The 19,947-nt window shown below is 42.2% G+C and overlaps 1 protein-coding gene across 1 annotated transcript; it reads right to left on the bottom strand.

Moving 5' to 3' along the window:
• Nucleotides 1-611: 611 nt before the first annotated feature.
• LOC131896532 (suppressor of cytokine signaling 6-like) lies at nt 612-3,538 on the bottom strand. The gene has a single exon (XM_059247208.1). It carries the CDS (start codon nt 3,220-3,222, stop codon nt 1,603-1,605), a length of 1,620 nt encoding a protein of 539 aa, XP_059103191.1. The 5' UTR covers nt 3,223-3,538; the 3' UTR covers nt 612-1,602.
• Between the last annotated feature and the right edge of the window lie 16,409 nt (nt 3,539-19,947).

A 19,947-nucleotide genomic window follows, 5' to 3' on the forward strand; every position in this document is an offset into this window, starting at 1 on the left:
ATCCTACTCTGTAGATGTAACCAACCATCTTATTAAATAAGATACACAGAGCCGATTCAGAGAAGAAAGCCAAGAGGTCAGAGCTAAGAGCCTCACCCTTCCTGCTTCAGTGATCCTCTTCAGTCAAGAGAGCTCTCCGAAAAAGACCTACTTCCTGTGTGTATGTCTTTATATAGTCTAGCTGTTCTGCCTTTTCATTGGTTGTAAACCTAAACACGTGACTGCCTTGTCACTGCCTGTATGTACCGCCCTCCAGGTCCTTAAAGGCGTGTGCCACCACCGCCACGCACTTGCGATGGCTCTAATAGCTCTGACCCCCAGGTAACTTTATTATTATGTTAACAATAAATTTATGATCCAATTTTGAAACAACTTCACTGTTTATTTCTTCTGTCTGAATTTGAATTTCTCTATAATTAATTTTTACTGGTTTAACAAGTTTTTCTAAGACTGTTATCCTGGCACTTAAATTGACTATCTTTTTTTTTTTTTTTTTTTTTTTTTTTTTTTTTTTCAATTTCCAATTATTTAATCGATGTCATTCAGGGTTGTTTTGGGGACAGAATGGTCAAACCCAGCACACTCTAATGACTACACAGAAGAAAGATAAGTCAAATTCAAAATAACTTTTCTATTCAAATCAATTTACAACTTTATATAAACTTTAATGTAAGAAAATACAACTCATTTATGAAACTTGTTTTGTCAAGTTTATGGAGAAAAGTATTGACTAAAGAAATCACAGATCAAACATTTAACTGAAAGAACCTCTCTCATACACACACCCATACACACTGCTCACAAGAGACCAGGGTTATCTCACTTTTGTAACAATGGTTTGGGCTTTACAGGGCTTTAAGTTATGCCAATTTGTACCCGAGTTTAATGACAGAAAAGGCAACAATTTTTAAATTGGGTATATATTTGTTTACAATTTTTAATGTAAGGCCATTTATCAAAAGAGACAAACCACAAGATGAAAACGAAGGCAACAGAAAAATTCAAAACAACTATCACATCCTTAGAAAATAATTTAGAAAAGTGTTGTACAAGATATGATGCAGATTTACATTCCATTAACCAAGACTGTGTCAATTCAGAATTCTGAATAAATCTTTTTTAAAGTGTGAGACTTAAAAAAATCATTTTTCAGTGTATATGTAAATATGTTTTATCCCACACATTTATTCAACTGGGCCATTTAACGTCATAGCAATTTTTATTCTGTACGTTTCATTCAACTTTACTTAGGGTTGAACACACATGAAATGTGCTTTAATGCATAAGAATCACAGTGGATAGCAGCAAAGAACTGGGGGGGGGGGCATTAGGGAGAATCTGGTCATTCACATTGTGATTATTCTTAAAGATAACTCACACTTCTAGATCCTCAAGACTCAAGACAACCCTTTCCAAAGAATCAAAATAAACTCAAGACACCTTGCAGACACTTCCCCAGCCCTGAACAAATTGATGACCCTTTCAGACATAAAAACTAAAACAGTTATGGCAGCAAAGACTTCAATGGCGATGTAAGTCTGTAAACTGTACTCCAGTCTTGTTTCTGACCCCCAAAGTGCAAGAAGCAGGGCTCCTAATCTCTCAGTAGTGCTTCTCCTGCAAATAATCCTTCATCTTGTTTGGCAGAGGCAGTTTCTGAATCAGGTCTATTCTGGTGTACTGACGTATGACGAAGCGGCACAGGTACTGCAGAGAGCGCACCTGCATGAACCGGGACACTGGGTTAGTCAGTCTGACCGGGTAAGTCGCAGATCCAGGCAACCGTGACCGTGAATAACAAAATGCTCCGTTTTCAGAGTCCCTGATTGAATGCTCAATTAAGTCAACTATAGATGTATGCCCTTCTACGTCTGGCTGTTCGTAAAAGCTGAACCTACCATTTGAGTGCTCAATTCTAGTGTGAAGTGTTTTACCATGGGAACGAAAGCTCAGGCTTAAAAGGTAGCGGTCATCGGAACTATCCCGAACAAGAAAAGAACCATCAGGCACGTTTGCCAGCTTCCCCTCTGCCTCCCAGCGTGTGATAGGACCCCAATACCACCCCTGTTTTGCAAGCTTCTTCAGCTCCTCCGTAAGACTTGTCACAACCATGGGCCCACTGCTCTGCACCGAGTCATAAACTCTTGAAACCCCAGGTGCAGAGTTGGGATCGAAATTCAAATGACAGCGCACGCTTTCGGCCATGTGCATGTCCGGGCCTGAGAGGCCGCTGAAGTTCCTTTGGATTGGGTTATTCTGCATTGGAGGTAGCAATGGTGAGAGGGGAGGGGCATCGTCATGACCTGCTCTAGGGTTCTGCAACATGACTCCTGTGGTGCCAATCAACAAGTTGTTCACCGAAGAATCCACAAGGATCTCCGGGGCTACAACCAGGTCCTGGTCCACCTGACTGTCGTCTTCAGAGAAGGCGCTGGCCCCTGGCAGCATGGCCGACACCTCCATGGGCGAGGACGTGTCCAGGCAGCAGTTGCGCGGCCCTTCTAGAGGGCACATCCCGTCTTCTAAAGGCACGGTGTACTGAAGGTAGTCCTGAGACATGAGTCCGATAACTACAGGCACGTGTTCCTCCAGATGGAGGTGCAGGTCCCCGGGTGAACCAGGGCTGCAGCGGGACTCAGGGCGTGGCTCTGGCTGCAGGTCCCTTAGCTCCCTGGGCTGCAGGTCCCGCAGCTCCTTGGGTTGCAGCTCCCGCAGCTCCTTGCGCACACCGTTGACAGGGCCTGGGCTGGCAGCATGCACCAGGGCCTTCACCCGCATCTCCATCTTGATGCATGTCTCCTCCGAGCTGGTGGGCCTCAGCGGCCAGGGTGTGGGGCTGTAGTGGTGGCTGCGCAATGATGTAGAACGGATGGGCCGTGGGGCACGCACGTCCTTGAGGCCCCCGGGCGCTGAAGCCGAGGAGAAGGTGTCCTCATCTGTGGGTGCAGTCCCGCCCTTGCCCTTGCCCTTCTGCTTGGCGGACAATCGCCTCTTCAAGGTGCCCATCAGGCTTTCGCTTTTGGACCTGTTCTTCCCTTTCTCCTCCTCATTGCCAATGTCGCAGCTGGCCATGTCCTTGCCATAGCAGCTCCCGAATAAGGAGTCATCTTTCACGAAGTCGCCAGCGAGGGACTGGGGCTGAACCACCATGAACTCGGTTTCGTCTTTGCTTTTACTCAGGTTGAAAGATTTCCGGAAGGTTTTCAAACTAATTTTCTTCATTGTGACTAGTTACCTAATCCAAACGGGTCAATTTCTCTCTGGAGCAACTATCCCCAAACATTGGGAGGGGCTGTGATGCTTCATGGATGAACTCTGCCCAGCTTCATTTAACCTCTGGAGCTATTTTCCACAGGCAAACCTTATGGAGGCATTTTCTCAATTTAGAGTTCCTCTTCCCAAATAACTGTAGCTTGTGTCCAGTTGACAAAAATCTGATGAGCATACTACCATTCCCCCATACACAATGAAAACCCTGCAGCCGCCGGCTCCGTTTCCTCCCGGCGGCGGCGGCGGCGCGACTGCCGCGCTCGGCCCTCCTCAGGCCGCTCCTTGACTATCTTTTTAAATAGTAAAATGAGGATAAGAAAAGTAATAAACTGAATAATTCGATCAATATTAATCTTTTCATATAGTTGTTCCATTGTCAGAGTGCCTAAAATTTCAAACAAAGTCCACTTTTCTTCCATTGTACACATAAAGCCCATTTTTTAATGTAGAAAAAAATCTCTTTTATTTATTTATTTATTTATTTAATTTTTATTTTGCAATACAATTAAGTTCTACATACAGGCACAGATTCCCTTGTTCTCCCCCCTCCCGCCCCCCTCACCTTCCCCCCAGCCCGCCCCCCATTCCAATCTCCTCCAGGGCAAAGCCTTCCCCACAGACTGAGATCAACCTGGTGGACTCAGTCCAGGTAGGTCCAGTCCCCTCCTCCCAGGCCGAGCCAAGCGACCCTGCATAGGCCCCAGGTTTCAAACAGCCGACTCATGCAATGAGCACAGGACCCAGTGCCACTGCCTGGATGCCTCCCAAACAGATCAGGCCAATCAACTGTCTCACCCACTCAGAGGGCCTGATCCAGTTGGTGACCCCTCAGCCATTGGTTCATATTTCATGTGTTTCCGTTTGTTTGGCTATTTGTCTCTGTGCTTTATCCGACCTTGGTCTCAACAATTCTCTCTCATATAAACCCTCCTCATTCTCGCTAATTGGACTCCCAGAGATCCACCTGGGGCCTAGTCATGGATCTCTGCATCCAGATCCCTCAGTAGTTGGATGAGGTTTCTAGCACGACAATTAGGGTGTTTGGCCATCCCATCACCAGAGTAGGTCAATTCGGACTGTCTCTCGACCATTGCCAGCAGTCTGTTGTGGGGGTATCTTTGTGGATTTCTGTGGGCCTCTCTAGCACTTTGTTTCTTCCTATTCTCGTGTGGTCTTCATTTACCATGGTCTCCTATTCCTTGTTCTCCCTCTCTGTTGTTGATCCAGCTGGGATCTCCCACTCACCCAAGCTCTCTTTCCCTCGACCCTCGCCCTTCACTACCCCCACTCATGTCCAGGCTGTTCATGTAGATCTCATTCCATTTCTCTGTCATTGGGCGATCCCTGTGTCTTTCTTGGGGTCCTGTTTTCCAGGTAGCCTGCCTGGTGATGTGAGTAGCAGTCCAGTCATCCTTGTTCCACATCTAGTATCCATATGGTGCTTTCTTAGAAAATTGGGAATCCATCTCCCCCAAGATCCAGCTATACCACTCTTGGGCATATACCCAAGGAATGCTCAACCACACCACAAGAGCACTTGTTCAGCTATGTTCATATCAGCATTGTTTGTAAGAGCCAGAACATGGAAACAACCTAGATGCCCTTCAACTGAAGAATGGATAAACAAAATGTGGTACATATACACAATGGAATACTACTCAGCAGAGAAAAACAATGACATCATGAGGTTTGCAGACAAATGGATGGACCTAGAAAAAATCATCCTGAGTGAGGTATCCCAGACTCAGAAAGACAAACATGGTATGTACTCACTCATAAAAATCTCTTTTAAATAGATATGTTAATTGACTTACCAAGTCAGTTATGTTAATTGACTTACCAAGTCTGGGTAGAACAGTAGAATCCCAGGGAATTTCAAAACAGCCACCTGGTGTTCAAGGTGTGAGTCCAGAGAGAGAGAGAGAGAGAGAGAGAGAGAGAGAGAGAGAGAGAGAGAGAGAGAGAGAGAGAGAGAGAGAAAGAAAGAAAGAAAGCGTAGCCGCTTGAGCTGAGTCAAGCCTTGGCTTTACAGGCAGGGGCCCTATTTGGCAGGGCAGGCCTGAGTTGTTTGTAGCAGTTGCAAGTAGCTCCAGCTGCGGGTCAGTCAGGCCTGGGCCCGAGCTAGGCAGCCAGGCTGCCCAGGCCGGAAACCGGACCTGCCGCCAAGCCAAGCCAAGCGGTTTTTAATGGATTCTTGTCACGTTGGGCGCCAAATGTAGATGCAACCAACCTTCTTATTAAATAAGAAACACAGAACCAGTGCAAAGAAGAAAGCCAAGAGGTCAGAGCTAAGAGCTAAAACCTTACCCTTCCTCCTGCAGTGGTCCTACCTCTCCAAACTAGCTACCCCTGTGTTAAAGTCTTTATATAGTGTTCCTGTTCTGCCTTCTCATTGGTTGTAAACCCAACCACATGACCGCCTCATCACAGCCTGTCTGTATAGGCCTCCAGGTTTTCCTTGCTTGGTATTGAGATTAAAGGCATGTGTGTCCAATAATGGCTGTATCCCTGAACACACAGAGACTTACCCAGCTCTGCATACCAAGTGCTGGGATTACAAGTATACGCCACCACTGCCCTGCTTTCCTATGGCTTGCTAATAGCTCTGACCCCCGGGCAACTTTATTTATTAACATACAAATAACATTTTAATACAAATAAAATATCATTATACATTTCCCCTTTACTATTTTAATAAAAAGGAAAAAAAAGAAAAAGGTTATAACTAACAAAAGAAAAACTATATACAAAACTATATACAATAACTATATACAATATATACAAATAATAAATGCCTAAACAATGTCTAGTCCATTTCTATTTGACAAATTCAGAGATAATAATTTCATTATCCTATTTTGTTAAGTCCAAAATGTATCTAATTCACTTTCTATCCTAATTAATCTTCAACTATAATGAACTAACCTTCAACTATAACTAACTAATCTTCAACTCCCTCAGAGACCCAAGAAGGAAATAATATTAGCTAACAAAAATAAAAACAGAAAGTGCATGCAAGCAACTTCCAAAAAATTTGTGAGTTGACAGAAACAGCCAGCTGCCTGGACAGTCACCTGAGGTTTCTCCGCAGTGCTGGGCCATCATCTTCAGTCTATAGGCTTAGCATATCTGACAGACTCATTTGTGAAGTAGGATGTACACAAGGTCAACAGTTCAACCTCACATTTCAGTACAAGTAAAATACCACCACACTACTCCTTCCCCACTCCAGAGTCCACTTGCTTCTGGTAACCACCACACAGTGCCCGCCTCTCTCAATGTGATTGTTTTAGGTCCCACATGGAAATGAGCTTGTCATTCCATACCTTATAAATAAATGCATTAAAACATTTCTTTGTACCTCAAATTATGTTACTCTCTATTAAAAAATATCACGCTAATTGTGACTTGCATGATACACATTAGCAACATTTAAGTTCAAGTTTATGAAGTTCATGGGGTATGTGAGATATGTTTGTATATATATATATATATATATATATATATATATATATATATATATGGTGACATGGGTGGAGCTGTGCTGCTGTCCTTCCTGGAAACATGTCCTTTCTGACCATGTTATTAAAGCAGTCTAGATATTATTTAATTTTTTAGAATGATATATATATAATATATGTATAATATATATATATATATATACATACATATATGGTGATATGGGTGGAGCTGCGCTGCTGTCCTTCCTGGAAACATGTCCTTTTTGACCACAGCTTTGCCTGTCTTTACATCTTTTCTCATATATATATATGAGAAAAAAATATATATATATTCACAGGGTCTGCACAGGTCCAACCCAGACAGAGTCCCAGTACTGAGAAGGGGATGTGAACACAAGCTCCCATTCCTAAATAAGAAGCTATCTCCAATTGACAACCACTTACAAAGGAACAATTAGTCTTTCCAATGGAGGCTCAGTGGGTATACACACCATACTTAAGGGCAGGCCCTCATGCCCAACAGTAAATGACCAACACAAAACAAATGTCCAACACAGAATGAACTCAAAGGTATTTTGGGAGATTTTTTTTTCTCATATTGCTTCGTTTGGAGAATTTTTTTTAACCTTACTGGTCTTTTGCTTGTATATTATGATTTCTAGTTTTATGTTTTTACAGGTTGTGTGTGTGTGTGTGTGTGTGTGTGTGTGTGTTTCTTATGCTATTTTATTTTTCATTTTTTCAGTCTTTTTTTTTAGTTGTCTGTTTTGTTTTCTAAAGAAAGAGAAGAAAGAAGACATGGAGTTGGGAGGGAGGAGCAGTGAGTGGGGAGGACTTAAGAAGAGATGTGGGGAGAAACTGATAAAAATATGTTGTAGGAAAAAAATTATTTTCAATAAAGACAATGAAAATAAAATACTGTTTTAAAATGACCTCCTTTATCAGTATCTATCATTCTAAAAAATTAAATAATATCTAGACTGTTTTAATAACAGGAAAATGAACAGAGATTACATCACCAGTCCATAATAGTGTTCAGTGAAGCATTTATCATGTTTTATATCTCAGATCGTCACATATCATATATACATGACCACAGTAAGGGTATTTAGCATAGATATTGCTTTCATCCACTATTGAAGCAATGTTGTCCTGAGACAAGATCAAAATGTGGTTAAATCTCAACGGTATTGATTTTTCCATAATTGTAGCCCTGAGCTTCTGAGAGTAGTTTTTAACCATGATGAATTGTAGAATTATAAGGTGATGTTTAAAAATAAAATCTATGGTCAGGTGCGATCTGGAACAGTGAATTCCAGATGTGGTGATGAAACGTGGGCATCAGTATTTTCCGCATATCCCCCAGCTGTTTTCAATGTACAGTCAGAGCTATTAGCTGCGTTAGGAAATAAAGCCATTAACAGAGTTGAAAACCCTCCTTGTTGCTGCTGGGCAGATCCACTGCACTCACGTGTCTCACCAAATGACTGAATCTCAAAAGCTATCGATATCCTGAAGGAGGAAAATCGGGATATAAAAGTCTGCGACCCTTTGAAAGGCACTTTGGAAAATGTGATACCAACACCATGCTGCCAACCTTGGCACATTCTTCCTGTAGAAACTGAAACTGCATTCCTTTCTTTTTCTTGGAAAAAAAAAAAAAGCAGCTTGGAAAGTACCCATGTAGTTTATAGTCTACCACAAAACCCCAGCAAGAATTCAACCAATCTATGCAAAGAAAAGCTCTTCATCTACACTCAATCTTCCAATGGACATATGATATTTTCAGAGTATTCTTCTGGCAAACACAAATAAGGCCACCTCGTACTTTCCACTCCATACAGACTCTCTTATCTTTCAAGGCAAGCCAGCACTCCTCGGTGTGAAGGACTCAGTGGCCAATAAATTAGGAGGCTAGTGCGCATGCGCCTGTTACCCTTCAGGATCATTCCTATCCTTGGATTCCAGCTGAGGCTGAACAATGGGTAAGGCCCCAGACGACAGGGGACAATTCAACCCTGTGCATGAAGCATCAAAAGATGAGCATAGGTACTACTGATGAAAAAGGGAAAGAACTGGGAAGGTGTTTGAATGTGTCAGCTAACAGCTGTGTTTTGGTAAGATATGAGGTGGGAAAATTGATATCGTCTCCATACGAAACCTTCTTTGGTAGGATGCTGTTGCTCCGAGGGTCTTCGTCCATGGGAGGTGGTCCAGGAATCATCTGAGATAAGTACAGAGATGGAAGGTAAGCATTTAGAAACTTTACAGCAATTTGACAAAGTAATTTTGTAACTGTAAAATCTAATAAAAAAATAAAAGTTGGCTTGTATTTTAGACGCCTTTTTCCACTTCATTTTTCATGTAATTTTATTACATTTTAGTTTATATTTTGTGGGGGGACTCAGCCAGCGACATTGAAAACAACAAATAAAATGGCCCCTTCACCACAAGCAGACTTGGCTCTCTTTCCTTCCAAAAGCATTTTTTTTTGCAAAACCTAGTGTTCCTGGTGTTCAAAAAGAGAGATGAAAAGAGGCTGAAAGGAAAGAAATAAAAATTGTGTAGCTATAGTTCAGTTGTGCTGCTCCTGAACTTTAAAATAAAAAAAAAAAAAGAACAATTCATTTCCATTATTTTCTTTAGAGACTTGCGATGTTCATACGGACACCACAGCATGCGCAGGAAACTGAGGTGAAGTGGACGGCACTGTGGTCCTTCCCGGAACAGGTATGTTCTTTCTGACCGTGCCATCGCCTGTCTTTACAACTTTTCTCTCTGACCCTTTGTGCAGACCAACCTCCCATCAAAATCATCTGCAACAGATTTTAGTTTTTCATTCACTATAAGCATGCTTTTAAAAATATCCCGCTTAAATATATACACCAGGAGATCAAGAATTCGGGAGAAAAACTTATGGAGTGGAGGCTTGGCCCAGCCTAGGTGCGAGAGGGAGGCAGGGGAATTATAAAGGTGGAACCTACTGAGGCATCTTCATGTAATGGCCTTCAAGGGAGCCATTATGGCCTTGGCCCTTCCCTCCCCCTCTCTTCTCTTTCTGAGAACCAGTGGGACGACTCTGCTGGCTCAGCCACATTGCCTCACTCTTCCCCACCACCAGAGGCCTAGAGCAATGGATCCAGTGATGGTCGACTCTTCAAAATTGTGACCCCACATAAACCACTCCTCTTCATAAGTTGATTTATCTCAGACATTTGTCACAACAACAAATACTGACTAACACAAAAAATAGTCAGTATTCTGATTCAAGTGAACACATTGCTCTCACGGTTGTGCAAAGAAGCCACCATTTTATCCCACCATTACACTGCAAAAGAAAAAGAAAGGCTCCCATTACCATCTACTGATGGACTGTAGCACATCTACTGATGGACTGTAGCACATCTACTGATGGACTATAGCACATCTACTGATGGACTATAGCACATCTACTGATGGACTATAGCATATCTACTGATGCACTATAGCACATCTACTGATGGACTATAGCACATCTACTGATGGACTATAGCACATCTACTGATGGACTGTAGCACATCTACTGATGGACTATAGCACATCTACTGATGGACTATAGCACATCTACTGATGGACTGTAGCACATCTACTGATGGACTGTAGCACATCTACTGATGGACTGTAGCATATCTACTGATGCACTATAGCATATCTACTGATGCACTGTAGCACATCTACTGATGGACTATAGCATATCTACTGATGGACTATAGCATATCTACTGATGGACTGTAGCACATCTACTGATGGACTGTAGCATATCTACTGATGCACTATAGCATATCTACTGATGCACTATAGCACATCTACTGATGGACTATAGCATATCTACTGATGGACTATAGCATATCTACTGATGGACTGTAGCACATCTACTGATGGACTGTAGCATATCTACTGATGCACTATAGCATATCTACTGATGCACTATAGCACATCTACTGATGGACTATAGCATATCTACTGATGGACTATAGCATATCTACTGATGGACTGTAGCACATCTACTGATGGACTGTAGCATATCTACTGATGCACTGTAGCATATCTACTGATGCACTATAGCACATCTACTGATGGACTATAGCATATCTACTGATGGACTATAGCATATCTACTGATGGACTGTAGCACATCTACTGATGGACTATAGCACATCTACTGATGGACTGTAGCATATCTACTGATGGACTATAGCATATCTACTGATGGACTATAGCACATCTACTGATGGACTATAGCATATCTACTGATGGACTATAGCACATCTACTGATGGACTGTAGCACATCTACTGATGGACTGTAGCATATCTACTGATGCACTATAGCATATCTACTGATGCACTATAGCACATCTACTGATGGACTATAGCATATCTACTGATGGACTATAGCATATCTACTGATGGACTGTAGCACATCTACTGATGGACTATAGCACATCTACTGATGGACTGTAGCATATCTACTGATGCACTATAGCATATCTACTGATGGACTGTAGCACATCTACTGATGGACTATAGCACATCTACTGATGGACTGTAGCATATCTACTGATGCACTATAGCATATCTACTGATGCACTATAGCACATCTACTGATGGACTATAGCACATCTACTGATGGACTATAGCATATCTACTGATGGACTATAGCACATCTACTGATGGACTATAGCACATCTACTGATGGACTGTAGCATATCTACTGATGCACTGTAGCATATCTACTGATGCACTATAGCATATCTACTGATGGACTATAGCATATCTACTGATGGACTATAGCATATCTACTGATGGACTGTAGCACATCTACTGATGGACTGTAGTGCTGTGGGATGGTCTGTATGTCAAATGTGTTGTTGATTGGTCAACAAATAAATCACTGATTGGTCAGTGGCCAGGCAGGAAGTATAGGCAGGACTAACAGAGAGGAGAATTGAGAGAACAGGAAGCTGGGTGAAGGAGACACTGCCAGCCGCCATCAGGACAAGGAAGATGTAAAGTACCGGTAAGCCACAAGCCATGTGGCAAAGTAAAGATTAATAGAAATGGGCTAAATATAAGAGTAAGAGCTAGACAATAACAGGCCTGAGCTAATGGCCAAGCAGTTTAAATAATGTAAGAGTCTGTGTGTTTATTTTATAAGTGGGCTCTGGGACTGGCGGGACTTGGTGGCGGGAGCTGGAGAGAAATTCTCCAGCTACAAATGGCGTCCAACGTGGTGGCAAGAGTTTCCACCTAAAAACTTAGAAAAAAGATTCTAAAACGGACCTAAAAACAGCTTCCTAATTGTCTCTCTCAAATAAGCGGCAGCTGCCGGTTTGAGCTACTGGCGGGTTCCTAGCGTGCGCTCTGGACCTGCAGTATGGCGGGAATGAGGCCTCTGCAAGTAGCACAATAAACTGTGTGGTGGATTTAGCCTTTGCTAGTACAAAACAAAAAAAGAGGTTTCTGGGCTACACGCTACTTTGGTAAAAGTGTAGACCCACTATTTCTGAGAGTTACGGCTCCCAGAGCTGGCGGAAAGCGGACCACCGCCATGTTGGGAAGCTGAAGTGGGCGGAGCCAGCAGCCACTGTGCCGTTTCAGGCTTAGAAGGCTGCAGTTTAAAAGGAATAGGCTCAAGCTAATATAAAAAAATAAGCCACGTAAAGATGACTACCACACAGAGAATCTGGATTATGTTCTCTTTGATATTCGTAACTGCAGAAAAACATTTGATTGTAAAAGCTGTTGAGTTATGCCAAAATGTATATTTTAAAGGTACCTTGACTTCAAAATTTGGATATAAGGATAGGTTGCTTTGGAAAAGAGTCTCTTTTGTTTCCACAGAAAGCCAGAGGCTATGGATTTGTTCCAGATTAAGATACATCCAGTTTGACCAGCCAAGACCCCCTGAAAGGTCTCCGATGACCCCATGGCTGAGATGATCCAACATCCAGAATGGTTTGAAGGCAACTGGCTCAGACGATACACTCTCATGGACTATTCCATAATCCTAAAAATTTTCTTTGTATCCCCATAAGATACAGCGCCCCCCTCCAGCAGGAAGTAGTAAGAGAAGCTACGCCCAAATTCCCAAATATACCAAGCTGACTTTGGAGATATGTAAAGGTTAAAACCTTCCTTTTTAAGAAAAGAAAAGGGGAAGTGCTGTGGGATGGTCTGTATGTCAAATGTGTTGTTGATTGGTCAACAAATAAATCACTGATTGGTCAGTGGCCAGGCAGGAAGTATAGGCGGGACTAACAGAGAGGAGAATTGAGAGAACAGGAAGCTGGGTGAAGGAGACACTGCCAGCCGCCATCAGGACAAGGAAGATGTAAAGTACCGGTAAGCCACAAGCCATGTGGCAAAGTAAAGATTAATAGAAATGGGCTAAATATAAGAGTAAGAGCTAGACAATAACAGGCCTGAGCTAATGGCCAAGCAGTTTAAATAATGTAAGAGTCTGTGTGTTTATTTTATAAGTGGGCTCTGGGACTGGCGGGACTTGGTGGCGGGAGCTGGAGAGAAATTCTCCAGCTACACTGTAGCATATCTACTGATGCACTATAGCATATCTACTGATGCACTATAGCAATCTACTGATGGACTATAGCATATCTACTGATGGACTATAGCACATCTACTGATGGACTATAGCATATCTACTGATGGACTATAGCATATCTACTGATGGACTATAGCACATCTACTGATGGACTGTAGCATATCTACTGATGCACTATAGCATATCTACTGATGCACTATAGCACATCTACTGATGGACTATAGCATATCTACTGATGAATTATAGCATATCTACTGATGGACTATAGCATGTCTACTGATGGACTATAGTATATCTACTGATGGACTATAGCATACCTACTGATGGACTGTAGCACATCTACTGATGGACTGTAGCATATCTACTGATGCACTATAGCATATCTACTGATGCACTATAGCACATCTACTGATGGACTATAGCATATCTACTGATGAATTATAGCATATCTACTGATGGACTATAGCATGTCTACTGATGGACTATAGCATACCTACTGATGGACTGTAGCACATCTACTGATGGACTATAACATATCTACTGCTGCTCTTTAATGTGGCGGAAGCAGAGATTTAAATTAGTGGCTACAGATGTTTGACACTCTTGTTCTGGAGTGATGATAGGGCTTATGATTTTTTTCCCATCAAACAATAGGATAGGGGGAAAGTGACATTCTGTGACTTTTGTGGGGGAGTTCAAGAAAGGCTTCCATCTAGTTCTCTTGAAACTACTGCACTTGGGACATCACCCCTGAGATTCCCCATCTAAAACGACAGCCTCCATGCTGGAAGAAGCCCAGGGAGACTACAGGTGTCATACTGCACTCAGCTTTTAAACCTCCTTGGCCTACATGCAGGCGAGGGAGTGACAGAGCCTCCCGATGATTCTAGAGCCTGACTGTGTAAGTCGCTTGTAACTGGTCAATTCTTTCAAGCTATTGCAGCCTTGCCAGGAGAGCACTCAGCTACCACAGAGCTGAGACAACACATGCCTGCTTTCCATTGTTCACGTTCCTGACGCACACTATTCATGAGCATAATCACATGATTGCTTATGCTGTCGATTTTACAATCGATTGGTTTGCAATAAGATGGCCCAAGCTAGGGAAAGATTTCCACAGCATTGTGTCTTCACCTTTCTGCTATGAAACAAAGCACAAGTCTATTGGGTAAAGCTGACAAATGGAGAAGCTCTACTTTTGGAAGGAAAAGCCTCTTTTTCATGACTCTGATTTTAATAACAAATTTGTCCTTCAATATCCACAGGGGACTGGCTGTAACACACACACACACACACACACACACACACACACACACACTGATCCTTATACCCCAAAACACATAAATAAGTGCAAGGGTTGACATTTTGACATTACAGTTTTAAGAAAAGCATACATTTCCCCCCACCAGCTTTTAGTAATAAATTCTTTTTTCCCCCTCCTGAGACAAAGTCTTACCATGTAGCCCCAGCTGTCCTGGAACTCACTCTGTAGACCAGGCTGGCCTCTAACTCACAGAGATCCACCTGCCTCTGCCTCCCAAATGCTGGGATTAAAGGCATTTGCCACCGTGCCTGGCTTAGTAATCAATTCTTCACCATCAAATGTCAAAGCAAATTTGAACTGTGGGGCTACATTTGAATAATCTAAAAGTATTTTATTGGCCTAAGCACAGTTAGTGACAAAATGTGACATATTTTGTAACTTTTTATTCTCTGTGCAGCAAGATCTTTATGTCTATCCCAATGCCCTTCTGCTTAGCTATTATTTGGAGTTACATTGACTCTCTGCTAGCCTTGCCAGTTTTAAGTGCAGCCTGAGGGCAAGCTAACCATCATCCTCCAGTGTCTGAAAACATCGTTCAGTAAGTAATAACTGATACAGAAAGCAGACTATACCTTACAAACAACTATCTTCCATATTCCTCCACCACTAGTCTTTCCGCCATCTTTTCAGGACCATAAACCTTCATTTCACTACATCTTATACAAAAAAACCTGTTTCACTTTTAATTTGGTGTTACTTATACAGTATAATGAAAATTGAAGACTGTTCAATTAAAGCATTTTCTAACTGTAAAATTTATTTAGCTATCTTAGGTTGGAAGGAAATAGATCACTTTTCCCCCCATCAAAATTGGCAAGAAATAGGGTGAGGAGTATGGTTCAGTTAGTAGAGTGTTTACATAGCATACATGAGGCCCTTGGTCCAATTCCCAAAGCTGCATAAACTCCAGAATGATGACACACATACCTGAGATCTCAACACTCAGGAGGTGGAGGCAAGGGGACCAGAGAAGTTCAAAGTCATCTTGTTGGGCTATAGAGAGAGTTCAAGGCTTGCCTTGGCTATCTGAGACTGTTTCAAGCATGAATGAATAAATAAATAAAATGTTTTTATATAGCTGCTTTTTAATTTAGTGGCAGGTGTTCTAGGAATGAATTAAGGCTGCCAAATGAGGGCCAATTTCATTATGGAAGCATGGCTAACATTCTGTGAGACTATATAAAGAAAGAGAAAAGCAATAGCTGGGTTATTCATAAGATGTTGCTGGTCAGTTTTGAAGTGGTGTAACTAAAGAACTAAAGTGGACTAACCTTGTAAGGAAAACAGGTGAACTTATAATTGAATGGAAGCTCAAAGCTCCAAAATTGGGCAGCCCATTGTTTTTTGCCCCTGGTGAGGTCACAGTAGTAGAGTGGGGGTGGGTCACAACTGCAAAGGAAGAAAGAGATAACTATAGTTGAAAATTTCTCCATCTCGCCCAGCCCTAAGGTCCCTCAGCCACTTATAAAGTAATCATTCAGAGGCTTAATATTAATGACCAATTGCATGGCCTATGGCAGATTTCTTGCTAACTAGCTCTTATAACTTAACCCATTTCTATTAATCTATAAGTTGCCACGTGGCCATGGCATTACGGGTCTGCTGGCATCTTGCTGTTCCTTCTGAGGTGGCAGGCTGGCATCTCCCCTTACTCTCCTTTCTTCTTCCTCTATCTCTCTTGGATTTTCTTGCCTGGCTCCATCCTGCCCTGCCATACGCCAATGCAGCTTTATTTATCAACCAATCAGAGCAACACATATTCACAGCAAATATCTCAAAACAAGAAGCCAAAGAGATCAGATCAGAGGCTCCACAATCCCTTCTTAAGGTACAGCCACAACAAGCCAAGTACCTCCCACAAGGCCCCACCTTTTAAAGAGTCATTACCTCACAACTGCACTGACCATCGAGTTTCCCACAAACAGACTTTTGAAAATGCATCTGGACCATCGCCGAGCGGATACATCTTCAGTCTTCCAGAGAATGCGTGATGCTAGCTGGGATGAAGGTGGCAGCGTTGAAGGCGGGATCCAGTGGCCAGATGTAATTTGGCGCTAAGGCCATCGAGACTTTGTAATTGTATTGAAGGTGGGATGTGTGCGAAAATAAGAATCAAAAATAACTTTAAAGCCCTAGATATTTGCAGCTAGTCTCACGCCACATCAAAGGAAAGCTGGAAATAAAGCAGGAGCCAGGTGCTCTCTGACATCCTGCGTGGGGTTCAGGGCGGATGCTTCAAGGGAACCCAGCCCATGTTTGAGGTCTCAGGCTCCACATGGGAGAGCTGGAAGCTGTTTTAGTTCCTGTGCAAAGAAGTTCTTTATCGGGCCCTTTTATTTGGAGGGCTTGAAACACGTATTCTGGACTCCGAGGCTCTGCAGCTGCTTTGAGGCCTCGCTCCCAAGCTTTCCAAAGCCCCAACCAGTGATTACTGAGGTCGGAGGGAGAGAGAACATCATTTTGATGTCTTTGCAGATTTTCTGGTTGACTCAAAATAACTCTACATGGTATAATAGAGGGAATCCAACTGGGAAGCCAACCAGATTCAAATTCCGCATTTCCAAAGTAAAAACTGGATTAATGTAAGCTTTTCAGTCTGTTGACACAAGTGATGTAGGCATCTGGGGCCTTCACTGGGAACTCCTCTCTCTGAATTGGGTAAACTCTCTGAAAACAGCTAAGGGAGCTCCTTCTGCTTCCAAGAACCAGTGGCCTTTTAAGAGCATTGGTCTTAACGGCTGTCTTGTTCACAAACTTGGATACGGTATTGTTAATGATTACTTTTCTGTTTGAAAACACTGTAAGTAGATGAGACTCACCTATAATTTTATTAAAGGATTTAAAATAGAAAACAAAAAGGATGCTTTTTAACTCATGTGGCCCAGAGCAGATAACCTGAGTGTCTCTTGTAGTAATAACGAGGCCCCATTGGCTCTGGTTGTTAGAGCTAAGGGTCAGAAGGCTTGAGTTTCGACCTCACCCAAGGCTGTGCAAGGGTAGGACTGGAATTCTAATCCAGGTCTTTCTGGCTCCAAAAGTTTTCCTATTACAGCAAACTGAATTATCCAAAAGGAAGTGGAGAAAGGCTTATATTGATGTACTTGGATGTTGCAAAGGTCTTTCAAGTGATGACATGGCTAGACCTGAGTTTATTCTCACAAACAGGTGCCTTTGGCCGCTGGCTTTGCTCCTTCTGGGCCTTACAGGCATGCTCACACTAGGCTAAGACAACTGAGCAATGACCTTCTCATAAAAGCCCTGTGTGTGACATTTACCAGTATGATTGAGTTAATTTTACTGCAATCTGTGAGACTGAAAGATAAAGGTTTTTCTTTGAAAAGCACAAACACATTTTGCTACCCCCACCCAATCCTTTGGGGTCAAGAATTATTAACTATATATCCGTTCAGAAGTGGTCAGAAGAACTTTCCAAAAAATAAATAAAGTATTAACTTAAAATTTGATAGTGACTCCAAGAATCTGAGAATCATTCACCAGATAAGACATGAATAAGACCCACAGTTAACCAAGAGCCTGATAGACATAAAATATAAAGCCAGAAAATTCAACTTTTTAACAACAGTTTTTTGGAGGGGGGGAAATAGATATGGAAAAATGAGCCAAAACAAGGTTTCAAAATTAAGTAAATGGGAGTTACAGAGACACAAACTTGCAACAAAAAAATGAATCTAGAACTGTTTATTTAGTCAAGGGTATTTGGCTTATTTCAAAACGCTGCTACAAGAAAGAATTTTCTCTCCTCTCAGGGATAAAGGCACAAAATATTAAAAGATAGCGCTAATGGAGGACATGGCGTGCTGCCCAGTGTGCTGTGTCTAACACTTGACTAACACTGAAGTCACCTTAATTTCATGTTATAATTTGCCACATAATGGCAGTCATGTTGGCTGTACAGAGATGCGGTCTAGAAAGCCTCGGAACTCTGTATTTGAAAGGAAGCCTGGCGTGATTTGATCTTATTGAGAGGCGGCTTCCTTACTATCCTGGGGCTGAAAGCTCCCTTGTAAACAGCAATTAGTTACTTTTGTATCACACAAGGAAAGAGAAGAGTAACACTTTGTTGAATTCTGACTGGCTCTGAGGTTACATAAGAACAAAAAGCAAGCTCAAGTCCTGGAGCTCATTCACTCAGGCGGGGAAGGAACAAGCTAGACACCCACTTAGGACGGCTCAAGCCTTTCTTTGAAGCACTTTCAGGGCTTACCTGGATTTCTTGTTCCTCTTTCTTTCTCTGTTGTTTCTAGCTTTCCCATTTCAGTGTTTTCCCTGCCTTGATTTTTGATGCAGACGCTTACTTCTAGTTTTTCAAGGAACTCATGGATTCTCTTGTTCTCAGGTCAGTAAGTTGGTGTTAACAGTCAGGTGGGGAATTGCAAGGTAGGGAGCCAGACAGAAGTTGCATCTTGACATCAAGAAGTTTCTTTCCAAGCTGGAGAGATGGCTCAGCAGTTGAGAGCCCTGGCTGCTCTTCTGGAGGACCCAGGCTCTGTTCTTATCATCCATATAGTAGCTTACAGCCATCTGTGACTCCAGTCTCAGGGAAGCCAACACCCTCTTCTGGCCTCCTTGGGCACCAGGCACAGACTTGGTGTACAGACATAAAAGCAGACAAAACACCCATATACATTATATATGAAGTTTGTTCTATACAAAATTCAAAATCTGGAAGAACAGTGCTTAAACATGATTCTCACGAAATAGGAACTTCCAGCTCACCAAAGCTCAGAGTAGACATGCATGAGCTCACCAAGGAAATATTACTCACTACTTACTAGGACATTAAGACTGAACATAAAAGTAATAAATCAACAAGGGAAGGTTGTGTTGGAGACATTTCAACATTTATTTATTTATTTTTTTAAGGATACTAAGGGTTTTTATGCTCTTCATCCACTGTAACTTTGAGATATTTTCTAGGGACTTAAGTGGAAGATGGGTGAGCCTAAATTGTTGTGGAAAGAGATGATAAACAGGAAGCAGAACCTTGGTTTTCTATGGCCTGCAGAAACCATTGGAAATGAAATGCACACCAGCTCCCACTCCTTCACTTCTGTAGTTCTGCAAGAGGATCGCAACAGTGCGGTCACCAAAATAACACCAACTAACTGGCTTTGAGTTAGTAGTTAGGCAAGATGATTTAGAGTTTTAACCATCTCTTTTATTACTTGGCAGCTTCAGGGTATCCAATTCAGGCCATGAATAATCCCTTTGAAACAAAACGTCTCCTCTAGTGGGATAATTAGACCATTACTAAGGACAAACTATCCAAC

The sequence above is a fragment of the Peromyscus eremicus genome, chromosome 20 (genome assembly GCF_949786415.1).
Source record: "Peromyscus eremicus chromosome 20, PerEre_H2_v1, whole genome shotgun sequence".
NCBI classification, from domain to species: domain Eukaryota; kingdom Metazoa; phylum Chordata; class Mammalia; order Rodentia; family Cricetidae; genus Peromyscus; species Peromyscus eremicus.

Excerpts from the sequence above, each read along its gene's own strand:
- LOC131896532 (XM_059247208.1), bottom strand. The coding sequence starts at position 3,222 with ATGAAGAAAATTAGTTTGAAAACCTTCCGGAAATCTTTCAACCTGAGT.